General features: G+C 33.9%; 1 protein-coding gene across 4 annotated transcripts in view; it reads right to left on the bottom strand.

The window, feature by feature from the left end:
• The window catches only part of Pcdh17 (protocadherin 17), a 97,125-nt gene that overhangs the window by 54,346 nt on the left and 28,894 nt on the right, over positions 1–13,885 (bottom strand). For 3 of the 4 annotated variants that reach the window (XM_031362831.1, XM_031362828.1, XM_031362830.1), the window contains exons 2-3: positions 8,178–8,236; positions 7,872–8,044 (exon numbers count right to left, since the gene is read on the bottom strand). In XM_031362831.1, the coding sequence (XP_031218691.1) occupies positions 7,872–8,044; positions 8,178–8,236 (232 nt within the window). The remainder of the gene's footprint in view (positions 1–7,871; positions 8,045–8,177; positions 8,237–13,885) is intronic. The other variant, XM_031362829.1, reaches the window with a different exon arrangement.

Raw genomic sequence — 13,885 nt, 5'->3', positions numbered from 1 at the left:
TAGTAAAATATTACTTTTAAAAACCCATATATACTAAAGTTTGTTGCATTTGTTGGGATATTTGGGAAGTGTTATCATTTTGGATTTGGAGAAATTTAATTTCAATTTGAAGCAATTTAATTCTATACTTTTGGCTTTGGATTGACTTAGTGGATAAAAAATTGTGAGTGAATTGTTCAGAAAAGTCCATTTCTATGCTTACTAAAGAAAGAAATTCTCAAAATGATATTGAGTCTATTATAAATCATTCCAATATTCATACTAGTGTTTAGAATAAGCAATGAACATGAAGGATAAAATATGTTGTCATACTATCAGCTGCTGGATAGTGAAGGCAGATGTCTGCATTGAAGAAAGGAGATGCACTGAAACTTAGTTAGCTGAACTGCAGAAGAGCTATAACAGCAAACAAGCAAAAACCAACTGTAATGTGCACAATTTGCTGAATGATATTTTCCTATACAAGAGAAGACAAGGTGAGTTCTGAAATCTCTAGAGGAGGATAGAGCTACTGACATGCTGCTGGATAAAAATCATTTCTTACGAGATTTCACAAATAATATGATTTTGAAAAAAGTCACGTATGTGAATTATGAGGAAGTAACGACTTTTATATTTTGTACATGACTTTCTTTTAAACCTTAAATATTCAACAGCCCCTTTCACTCGTCTTCTAAGACAATTGTTTTCAATTGTCTTCCTAAGATAAATTTGTTGTAAATGAGGTTTTTTTGTTTTTTGGGGTTTTGTTCGTTTGTTTTTGGTTTTTATTATTATTATTATTAGCATTATAGACTGGAAAATGGACTGCTGATAGAAAGGACTAGACTATCATCTCCTCTTGTTGTGTGCAAGTGCATTTTCTTCTGCCTGCAGGGGGAGATTTGAGAAGAGTAAGGGTTTTTTTTGGGAGTCAGATGACAGAAACGGTAACAGAGCAGAACAAGTGCTGGACTGACTGCAGTTCCAGTTACAGGGAATTTTTAAGTAGGTCAAGTTCATGTTCCACTCCTGATCCTATGATTCAATGATCTCACAAGTCTTCCTGCGCAGGCTGATGGAGAAGCTGCTGGTGTCTTCAAGTTTGGGAACTTGCTCAGTTGCCCATTTCTATCCCTCAAATACCTTTATGCCACAGGATAAAAACCACTAATTCAGACCTAGTTCTGTGTTCTAGAATTGAAGAATTCTACTTCCAGACAGCGCTAAGTAAGATTCCAGAGTCCCCACATGCATTATCACCAGAAAAGAACACTAAGGGACCCACTGAGCCCTTAGTGAGTAGAGTCAACTGGCTCATTCTAGAGGAGGTTCTGTAACTCACAGAAGGCGGCCAAGGGTCACTCTCTTTTTAAAATCTAGTTTTATGTTCTCATGACCCAGTTTCCATTTATACTGTCATTAAATATTATCACAATTAAATACACAAAAAAGTTTGAAGGAGAAATATGGCGTCAAATGGACAGTTTCTACCATCAAGCCAGTGCCTGCCTACCTGTACCTTTTCATCTGGCTCTAGCACCATACTCCTAGAGTGGTGGATCATATTTATTTTTCATCGGCCTAATTTCTGTGATCTACCTAAAGCAATCACTTTGTTATCTAGATTCCAGGAGCTTCTCTCACTGGTGCCCATCCTCAGCATCTTAGTAGCCAGGACTACACATGAATGCAGATTCTCACTGTCTCCCACAACCCTAGACCTGGTACAACTGGCAAAACTGGCTGGTCTTAGAGAAGAAAGTCTTAACTCTTTTTCAAAACCCTCACCGAAACCTCGATTGTAACATATCTCTTCCAAACACCTAGGTATTTTCACACATGGGATGCGTTCACGACAGACTTCCTGTGTCAGTAAGAGTTTGACCTGTAGTCAGAAGACACTGTAGCTAGCCTGGCTTATGTTCTGGAGACTGAGACATTCAAGATGCCAGCAAGCCAGTTGCATCCTGAGGACTCTGCTCTTACCTTAACAGAGCTCCCAGGGACTAAACCACCAACCAAAGAGTACACATGGTGGGACTCATGGCTCCAGCAGCATGTATATAGCAGAGGATGGTCATCAATGGGAGGAGAGGCTCTTGGTCCTGTGAAGGTTCTATGCCCCAGTGTAGAGGAATGCCAGGGCCAGGGGGAGGGAACAAGGTTTTGGTTTTGGTTTTGGTTTTTTTCTTTTTTTTTTTCTTTTTTTTTGGAGGGGAACATGGGAACGGAGATATTGTATGACATGTAAATAAAGAAAACATCTAATAATAATAATAATAAACAGAGCTCCTAAGCTGGGCGGTGGTGGCACATGCCTTTAATCCCAGCACTTGGAAGGCAAAGGCAAGTGGATTTCTGTGTTCGAGGCTAACCTTGTCTACAGAGTGAGTTCCAGGACAGCCAAGGCTACACAGAGAAACCCTGTCTCAAAAAACCAAAAAAAAAAAAAAAAAAAAAAAAAACCAGAGCTCCTATCTCATAGTATGCTTATAAAACCTTTTCTTTGAACATTCCTAAAAGATGATAGGGAAATAGAACAGACTCTTCAGGGTCTCTCCTGAGTGCTAAGTCCACCATGAAGGTTCTCTTCTTGTTGTCCCATCTAACCTTGGTCATCTCCCAAAAGCCCTATCTTCAAATGTCATTGCTTTGGGAGTCAGTATGAATTTGGCAGGGGTAGGGAGAAGAGGGACAAAAACATTCAATCCCTACCATGTAGACCAAGGTTTTTGCCAAATTTCTAAAGGAGAAACAGAGGACAAGAGAATTAAATATGTTGAGCTAAGTCTACAAGATGGGGACCTAAGAATGACAATGTCTATGTTGATGGCCCAGCTATGCAGATGGTCTTCAGTCAGGTCTTCCCTCCATCCACTAGCCAAGAGCACAGAGATTAAAGCTTAAATGATGTAGAACTGTTAAAAGAGTGTATTGGTTTGAATATGCTTGGCCCAGGAAGTGGCACTATTAGGAGGTGTGGCCTTGTTGGAGTAGGTGCATCGTTGTGGAGGTGGACTTTAATACCCTCACCCTAGCTGCTTGGAAGTCAGTATTTTGCTAGCAACCTTCAGATGAAGATGTAGAACTCTCAGCTCTGCCTGTACCATCCCTGCCTGGATGGTACCATGTTCCTGCCTTGATGATAATGGACTGAACCTATGCACCTGTAAGCCAGCCCCATTTAAATGTTGTCCTTATTTAAAAAGAAAAGAAATTGGGGTAGGTGATTTGGAAGGATGGAGAACACTCTCCACCAAACTGGAAACCCATAAAATAGAGACAAGTTACCAGAAACCCAGAAGACTAGAGTGGACCCCTCACAACACAGGTCTTAGATCACGTAACTGGACCCTGCCACCTCTGCTGGAGGTGGCCAGGAAGAGTCCAACATAAAAATGTATTCTCTTAGCTTCTACTGAATTGACTTCAGAAAGCCATGGATAAACAATGAGTAATCTTTATCACAGGAAAATTCAAACCTTGCATCAGTCAGGCAGGTGGCTGGCAAGAGTTTAAGAGAGCATCCATTTACTATTTAGAAATAGAACAAAATGACTCTTTTTGGAAATATTTATAAATCATTTGGGATGGTAAACTTATTGTTAACATTAAAGACATTTATAGGACTTCTACTGAAAAGAAACCCAGAGGTAAAAGACTTCCATAAAAATGTTGAAATATGAATAATATGCTGAACAATAAGCCTAAGTTAGCTTCAAAAGCTCTTAAGAGAGCTTTATTCCTATTAAAGCCATATATGTTTTTTCTTTATGTAAGAAATAAGATAAAAAAAACCTATGTATCTTGTTGGCTCTTGATGTAAGTAATTCATTATCTAAAATATGAATCAATGAAAATAAAATGAATCAAAATGTGTTTTGATCAATTTCTGGCCATTCTTCATAAAATGGTTTATTGAATATTATAAAAATATTTACCTTATTTACAAAATGCAGATGCTATTAAATTTATTGAAGCTTGGTTTCTATGCCTTTCTAAGTGCTCATCTGTCTATCATCTGTTTATGCATCCACCCAATTATGGACCTGTATTATTTGATAAAGGTTAAAAGGGACATGTTGAAAATATATTTAACAAATTCAGAAAGACGTTACAAAATGCCAAAATAAAATGAACTTAAGTACAATCTTTAGGATGTTTTTTTCAACACGGTAAAAGAAAGTAAAATAGCTTATTTCTCCTAGAGGTTTTATTAACATAAAATCCTTAAAGCTATTTTCAGCTGCAGTACAGTACATCACACCTTCAATTAGCTGCTGAATCCTTTCAAGTATTTTTTGCTAAAATAATGGGCAATGCATACTAGTGATCTGTATTTGGTAGTATTAAGCTGATGGAAGCAAAAATGCAGAACTACCAGAAGCAGAACAAATGGATGAAAAAAATTAATGACACCAAAGTGAAGAAAAAAAGTGGCATTTAAACCAGAAACAAGATCTCAGGGTATTTCTATTTTCTCAAAAAGAAGAATATTATTATCATAGAAAATACTATTGGAAGTATGAAGAATGCTTTGAGAATTGCTATTTACTTATTGGTTTGAAATACTATAATTGAGAGAAAAACATTACTTTTGTAGAAGGATATCATTTAAACAGGAAAATAATCCAAAGGAAATGACACAAAAATATAAAATGAAATATTGCGCTAATTTTTTTTAACTAAAATCACATGAAGTATTATCATACATTTTATAAGACAAATAGACAAATAAGTCTTTTTATTTCATTTTTATTCTTGTTTTCTTTGGAAATTGTTGGATGTACTGAAAATTAGGATTTTTTACTTAAAGTCTGCATGGCATCATTACTTGTTCGTGGCTGTCATCAGCAACAAAGAAAGTTGTCTTCTACACATGTTCACTCATGTGTGTGGCACTTCCTATTACGCTGCTTTTCACAAAATTATCAGAATTTATCGAACAAAATTAGCTATATACATACTTGGTATTTCCAGTGTCTTCTGAATAAACTCTTCATCATGTACATTGTATAAAACACGAACTGTACAAGCAGGCTCTGAAAGCCTATTTTTGATGTTGCTTGGTTCTATACTATTTTATTTCAAGTACTGCCTTCGCTACTTATGACTGGCAGGCATTAAAAGTACAAACCTACATTAAATGTGAGAGCAATGATGCTTACCTACTTATAAATGCTTTAAAAGGTAAACGCATAGGATTAAATGAATAATACTTAACTAAGTACAGTGAGTGGTTCGAGTTCAATTGGTGTAGACCAGGTACGTTGATTTCTTTCTCTAGCTTGGCAAACATCAACTTAGTTAGGTATTAACTTACTCATTAATGGTGCCTTGATATTTCATCACAGGAATCAACGTGAGCTGAAGTGGCCACAGGAACAAATCCTCCCATTTAGAGACAAAATTTATAAAAAAATGCACATTTTGCTCAGGTATATTTCTACTATTAAACTTCAGATTGTTAAAAATTTAGTAAATTTTAATAAATTTTACTTTCTCATGTCAAATTAAAGGAGACATTTTTAGACATTTCAGGTTAGATTGGTTAGTGTTCTAATAAAGTTTGTTCTCTTTTACTTAGTAGTAGGAACCTAGCACATTCTACTTCTCTTCTGTGGATCTAGATAGCCAGAAGGAAAGCAGACATACATACACAGAAGAAAGACAGACAGGCAGATAAGGTAGAGTAGAGATGAGAGAGATGAGAAAAAGAGAGACATGACAACTATACTAATTACCTGTGGTTATGTAAAGGCACCATTCAGGTCCGATTTAATTTGATGTCTCCAAAGCATTCATCACTCCTTATATATTAAAATAAATATTACTAAAGTAATCAATAAAAGAAATTAATGGATCCGCTATAGCTAATCTTCCTTTTAAAAAAGATGGAAGTCCATATTCTTTCTGGTACAAACCACAGATCCTCTCAGTCTGCCTTTCAGCTTCATAAGAACCTTCCTGGTTATTTCACAATAATGTATATAAATTATTTACTTTATAGGAGGCATTTCTATTGGGAACCTTGCCTTTATATTAACATTTTTCACAAGTAATCTTAACTGAAATATACGATAATTTTGACCTTTTAAGAAAGATAGTCACTTTCCTAAGATAATATTTTTTGATATAGAAATTGAAGAGACAGTGTTTTACTATAATTTATATTATCAATCCCAATCAGCTAGACACTTCTTTTTCTATAGGAGAAAATATGCAAATACACTACTGCTATGGCTTAAAAGATACAAGGATGCGGTAGCCTTGCAGTCAATGTTCAGAGAAGCTTTTGGGTTCTTTTGCTGTGATTTATTATTTAAAAATACACTATAAAGATGTCACCACATGCATCATATAAAAACTTTGCTGACTGTATATTGCTTTATAAACTATATTCACTGTGTTATCTCTTGGTCTCCTTATCTATCAAACTCCCATAAAAGGGCCAGTTTTGTGTTGTGCATTCATATAGTGAGATCCAGTAGTAAAATGTGACTAAAAGACTTATATCAATCATAGAGGAACACTTCCCCATGACCATTTAAGTCTCTTTAAGTAATAATCCAAGGCTATAGGAAGTGTGCATACTGGAGAAGTATTCCATTTGTTTCTGTTGAGAATAAGTTAAAATAGAGTTGTCTCACTACCCAGAAAGCTTTTATGGAAAATATAGAAAGAATCATTTGTCTAAACCTTATTATACTAACAAGGATTTATGTAAGGTCATCCTTAAATATAATATAGATTTTAATGTGAACATACACTTATTGTTCTATGATGAATATAAAGCTCCTTTTGTTTGCAATACATCTAAATATATAGACAGAAACGTTTTGACATGTAGGCGAATGCAGGTTTATAGTGAAGTTTCAATATGATTTGAAAACTCCCTAAGGTCATATACTCCAAAGCGGCAAAATGTGTTTTAGAACCATCACTAACTGAATGAGAAGGTACATGGCGTTAGTTTAAGTGTGATCTTTCATCAGAAGGAATCTACTAGAGTGGATATTATATATATATACATATATATATATATATATACACATAAATATTCTTGATATCCTGAAGACTAATGTTTAAGTTATCTAATCAGCATATATATATATTAATACAATTTGATTGATGTGAAATTTTTTTATTTTATGTAAAGCAGCATTAATATCTCTTTATTGTGTCACACTGGAAAGAAGCTTAGCTGTCTCTGAAGAAATCATTAGTGAATATCTCACAATGGTTGAAATAATTCCAACATTAAAGGAAATATGAAGCTATACCAAATGTATTAAAAATAAATTTTTAGAATGGTAATCCATGCACAGTACCTTATATGTCTTTTTCATGTATCACTGTAAAGAAATTCATGTTTATTTGGTATCTAGGAGAACACACAGATGCAAATCCAGAGCAACCGAATCCATCCTAGCTATTATTGCAAATGTAAAAAAAATCTATTTTGACACTACGATCAAAGCTAAAAATAAAACAACATGGATAAGAAATATAAAATCTGTATAAAGTTTTTCATCTAAACTTGTTTTCCAATTTTATAATATAAGTGATAGCATAATGTTCTTAAATATCAAGCTGCTGCATGCCAAATTTTCCTGGTTAGTCAAACCCAAATTAGGCAAGGTTAGGAAACTTTTCATAAAATCAGAACCTCTAGAGTAGGATCAAGCTCCTATTTTAAGAAACTTCAAGGTCACTATCAGTTAGGAGTGTGAGACAGAAAAGCTTCTGCTGTCTAGGATCATTGTGAGCTTTGTACTTTCTCTGATTCATTATGAACGGTCTAGTCCGCAGTGCTAACAGCTTTGGTAGTCCTGATAGACGTGTGAATATGACTTTGCACTCAGTAAGCGCTGAAGGACATCACTCACCTTGTTCAAGTGGCTGACTTTTAGTTGAAGTAGTTTTCATCTTGAGTGCCTCCCTAACCGACATGTCACAGCAGGAGCCTTTGTTAGTGTCTTGGTCACTGTCCGCCTGATCGCTGTCCCCATGCCCACTGTCCCGCAGGCTGGCTCTTTCTGGGTCCTTAAACGTGGAGCTACTGAAATACATATGAAGAAAAAGAGGAGAGAGTGTTGTCTCTACCAGTTTGAACCTGGAGTGTAGTCTCTTGCAAAGCAATTTTGACACAAATGCAAATGGGGAAGCCGAGAAAGTTATTTAATAGGCCTTACCTTTGAACAAACTGCTGCCTGCTGCCCATGTAATTGGGCTCTGCGGGAAAATTGTCTGTCTGTGAAAGAGAAGGAAAAAAAATACGTATAGTTGTACACTGGACAAATCTCCTGCAGAGCAACAAGATTTCCTAGTGGAAAAATGATTAATAATTCAAAAATTCTCTTAATCTTCAGATTTGTACATTTTAATTAAATTGGAAATTGCTGACATGTAATTATGTACTCAGAACAATTAAATGATTCCGGTCCACAAATTACCTGTTAAAGTAAACAATGAACCTGTCAAAACTGGCATTATCCATTAGTACCAGGATGGATAACGCTATCAATGTTATTTCTTTACACAAATATTAAGATTGAATATTTGGGAGGAGAATTTGTGGGAGGAGTGGAAAAATGACCTAATTCCTTCATATTAAAGTGTGCATTATTTTAAATACTCATTTTTATACATAATTGCATCATCTGCTGGGATTCTATGCTCTTCCTCATGTAATATCATGGAAAGTCATCTACTCCATTAAAAGACAGATGGACTTTCCTCAATAGGAATGGATAGATACAAGCAAATCATAAATGGTTGGATTCCCTTTTAATTCATTCTAAAGTACGTTCTAACTATAAAAACTACTTTCAAACAATCTAATGGAAATGGGTATTACTTTCTGGAGTGAAATAAAATTTTTAAAAGATACTTAAGTATTAAAAGTAAAGACCTTAAAAAGCAAGCCTTGTCGTTTTTACTGCTTCCAAACTGACATGGAGTTCTGCCAACAAGAACTGAATTCTCCTTGTACCATGGAACAGAGTCTTTTGGGAGAAATAGACTGGATCTTTCATAGATCTCGCTATACTGTACATTCACACACGTTACTTCTTCGTGCAGCTGACTTGGTGACAATGCTTCTCTTGTTTTCTGCATTTCTTCATATCACACCATTATGCACTGGAGCAGCAATGGGGAAGTACAAGACCATGAAGCATACAAGTATCAGACACACAGAGCATGTAAGCCATGAAAGAAGCAGGCCAAGGTAAGTCTTATTGCAGTGAAATGTGTGCTTTCTTTATAAGTAATGTTCATTTAAAATAATAGGGATTTTTTTTTTTGCTTTCTATACAATAATCACATTTATTTGGCTTTGTGAGGTATTGCTAGAAAAAATAAAAGTAGGTTCAGGAAAATGTTAAAAGTATTTTGAAATATTGAAATGTATTGAAAATATACTGAAAAAGTAAATTGAAAATATACTGAAAATGATGAAAATACTATACAAATTTCCTTATCTAAGTCTGAGAAGATACAAAAAAATATTTTTTTTTAATCTGTAAACTCTTTTTCTTTCTATTTAGATGCAATGACCTTTAACAAGCCACATGCAAGGTTAGCTGGGCTGCATGAATTCAAGTTTTACCCAAATTGTCCGTAACAATTGGTAGCCTGCATTTTCATCACCGTGTACCTGAGCCTGGATTCAGTGAAGCATCCTCATGTACCTCAACTTGAATTCGGTGAAGCATCTTCTTTTTAATTCCCATAATGACAAACTAACAACTTCAAGGAAAACTTTGACTCTTGGTAAAATGACCATTGCCAAACTAAAACAGATGTCACAATGTTACAAAAGTCCTGGCTCATTGAAAAATATCTACAAAATTAGCAATTCTGCAAACTTGATAAAATATATCTTGTTATTTACTTAAGGTGGTTAATTATCTGTATTAAGTTCTTTATTACTGTCAGGAAAGAGCCATATATAAATATTTTGGATGAGTTCAGAAAAAAAAAGAGTACAATAAGTTAACTAGAAGATAAAGGAGTAAAAGAAAATTGGGAGATAAGTTAGAAACCATCACAGTCATTGTAAATAGTATGATGCCTTCAATGGCATTAATTAGGTGAAGCTGCCTAAGTCTTGTGTTCAGTGAGGCATATGAGAAGGACTGAAGACACTTTTCTCCTCTTCTCCTAAGAACAGTTTCCAGGAATTCTTGCATATTAGTAAAGTACATTCTCCCTTTGAATAAAGGATTATAAAATAATGTGTGTTCATAATACATGCATCCAAAATTGTGAACATCACATCAGTACTGTTACCTACAATTGCTTAGAAGAAAGTAGAGAAACAAAAGCAAGGGAGAGAAGAAGTTATTTGGCAAGAGGAAGAAGAAAGTTAAAAGCCGAGGGTCAAGCTGGAGACAAATACAGAGAAAAAACTAAAACAAAAGTATCTATGAAAGAGAAGGATAGAGGGAGTATAAAAAAAAAAAAAAAAGGACAAAGAATGTGTGGTTTGTGATCCCAGAGCTTTAAAAACTGCAAATATCCAAGCTTAGGATTTTATCAGTAACACAGTGTCCAACTTTAAGAATGTCTATACTTATTGATTAAAGTTGCTTGGAAAGCAAGGGACTGTTCTTTCTGTGGAACTAGTGCCGAGTAGCCATTTGGCTTTTTACAAACACACAACTAATTCACTCTAAAAAGTATACAGTTTTAACATAGATACCAAAATTCTCATTATCTGTGCTCAGGGATGTCCAAAAATTCATTCAACAGTATCCAAGTATGAAATAGTACTAATTTCATGGAAAAGAAAAAAAATATATAAAAGAAATTCAGAACTATAGGCATCATTTATTAAACCTAGCTATAGAAGGGTTTCTGGTAATTTACAGGACTGTATGTTAAAATTTGAGTTTTGGATTATACAGGGATGCTACTTAAGTTTCTTTAACACTCTGCAGAATATGTATTTCCTCATAACAAAACAGATCTGAATTAACACAGAACTAAACGTGATTTGCTCTTTTTGTTTTGTTTTTTTTTGGTTTTGTTTTTGTTTTTTTTGTTGTTGTTGTTGGGTTTTTTTGGTTATTTTATCTGTTAGTGACAATAAACATTTGGAAATTCTTTCTTTTTGGCACAAGCAAACAGACCAACACACATAAGCAAGTAAAAACTTGCTGATTAAGTTTTGCAGAATATAATATTTTCTTTGATAATATTCTTCCTTTAGTTCTTCATCAATACTCACTCACCAAACCACATTGTATTAGCAAATCATGTTCAAAAAAATATTTATATCATCAACAAAAATAATAAGCTATTCCAAAATATATCGCTTTTTGAGACATGTTATCCTAGTAAAATTATGAAGCTCAAATCATAAGGTAAAAACAAAACACATAACTGAGAAGACTAAAAAATATATATAGTAAGACTAAATCATGTTGCCAAAAATGAGTAAACTCTATTTGTGAAATAAATATGATTTGCCATTTACATGCACCTTAGATGTGAACATTAGATCAATCATAAAATCAAGGAGACAAGGTTTTATGTTTTCAAAATACAGTAAGTAAATATTCTGAAAATTCCAAATTATCTACATCAACTCTAAAAATTTTCAGTAAATGTGAAATAAATTGTTCAATTGCATTAATTGAGCAGTCATGATTATATAATGTATTATCAAATTAATGATAATTTTATAAATATATGAATTAACAGATATATAATGTATCATAATATAAATTTATAAAATTATCAATGTATTGTAATAAAATAATGAAATAACAAATATATGCTGTATTCTTAATTTGGAATATATGCTGTATTCTTAATATATTATATATTAAATATATACACATATATAAAATGGTGAGCGCTTATAAGATTTTCTCCCAGGCAAGGAAATCCAATTTCACATCTCCTCTTTGTTACTGAACTAGAAGGCCTACAAAGTTCAGTAAGGCACATAAAATGAATAAATGGCATACAACTTATAAATGGATAAAATGTGATGATCTAAATCCCAGATCTACATGGACAAATGAGCAAACATCTACAATGGGAACCCTTCTCATGTGTTTATATTGCATTATGTATTTGATGAGTGTTTTGTCTACATGTATGTATGTGCACTATGTGCATACTTGGTACCTATAGAGGTCAAAGGGGAGCATTGTGTTCCCTGAAACTGGAGTTACAGATGGTTATGAGTCATGACATGGGTGTTGCGTACCAAATCTGGGTCTTCTGTAATAGCCACTAGTTTACTTAACTACTGAGTGATCTCTCCAGCTCCCAACTGAGGTGACTTTTAACTTAAAAAAATATTTTATAATATCTCATTGAATTCTCTTTGCATCTCTTTTTCTCCTTCAGGTGGAGAATGGAAGATAGAAATGAAAATTTATGTAGAGATTCAGTTTCATTATGCTTTCTGCATTCGTTTTTAATTTTTTACATTTTATAAGGTTCTTATTAAATTATTCGATATTAGGCCCAATGTCAGTTTTATTTTCCATATACATTATAACTATGAAATTCTTTTTCCAATTTTAGGTATTGTTTTTCGTAGGTTGTTAAAAGCTAGATATTTTACAACCAATGTCTGAGATAAATATATACTAGTGACATGAACTTATCCTCTGATTTGAGGGATGGAATTAAGTTCATAGGTCTTCCATCTGGTAAAGAAATGAGGAAGGACATTCATTAATAAATACCAGTAGTTTCTAATCCATGTCAACTATATCCCCTCAGGTGGTTCTTAGACATGATTGGACTCCCTTCAAAATCATCCTCTTCTAAAAGCCTAACTCATAGTGGGTGGTGCAGTAGCTAATGAAGCATGGCAAATATTGTTTTATATTTCATCACCAGGGTAAGATTACAATAATCACAGATTTCATTCCAGCAATATTTGCTTAAGTGGTGTGTATGATGGTCAAAAGCTTTTTATAGAATCCAGCTTTCCAAAGCTCACATAATCTCCTTCTATTTTGCAGGGGCATACCTGAAAACTAGTATCCTGACATTTTTTAAACACTGACTACAAGCTACAGTCTAACGTGGGGTCTTTATTTTTCTCATCCTACAAGAGATGAGACACAAGAATAATTTAAAGTTTTATACAAATTTTATCACTGTTATTACTTTTATTTTTTCCAATCATTGCTGTGTTACAAATAAGATTTAAAACTATCACAAGTTAGGGTGGAAATTTTAAATCATGCGTTCTAGACAGTATTGTCCTGAATTCACTGTCAAACTTGCAAATTATTTTGACAATATTCTCAATGCACAAAACACCTCAAATGATCATTTACATAAATACTCTTTTAAATCTTTACAAACATATGTTATTAAATTATTTCAAAATATAGAAACAACTTCATGTGGTGGTTTTCACCTGGAACAATGTGCTCTTTCCTAAGATAGTTCCCAGTATTCCATGTTTAGCCATATTTGTTTCCAACATTAATATGGGTGCTACCCATTTACTGGGACTTGAGGTGAGTATCTTAGAGCTGTTGAATTTGCTGATATTGTTAAATCAATCTTTATGTCTCACACTTGCCTTTACTCAAGCGAATATAGACTTCTCTGCATAGATTTCAGTATTTGACTCAGTATCTTTTAAAAAGAAAATGAGGAAACACTCTGCACTGGGGATACTTACCCAAATAATGTGCAGTTTTATAGTCACTGCTATGGAGACAGAAATGACCTCACACACACTATATCCAGATGATTATGCTAGATATGCTTCAGCTATTATCACTTAGTTTTCACTTAGTGGGCAGTAATATGAATATTTGAAGGGGCATAGAGTTCTGTGAATTCTTTAGCATCTGGAGTTCGATGCAACAAGCATTATATAGTAAGCAAGCTGTGAATCAATCTAATTTCCTCT

Source organism: Mastomys coucha, unplaced genomic scaffold (genome assembly GCF_008632895.1).
Source record: "Mastomys coucha isolate ucsf_1 unplaced genomic scaffold, UCSF_Mcou_1 pScaffold9, whole genome shotgun sequence".
Classification (NCBI taxonomy): Eukaryota; Metazoa; Chordata; class Mammalia; order Rodentia; family Muridae; genus Mastomys; species Mastomys coucha.
Note: the sequence above shows the minus strand (reverse complement) of the source record. Positions and strands in the feature narration are given on the sequence as shown.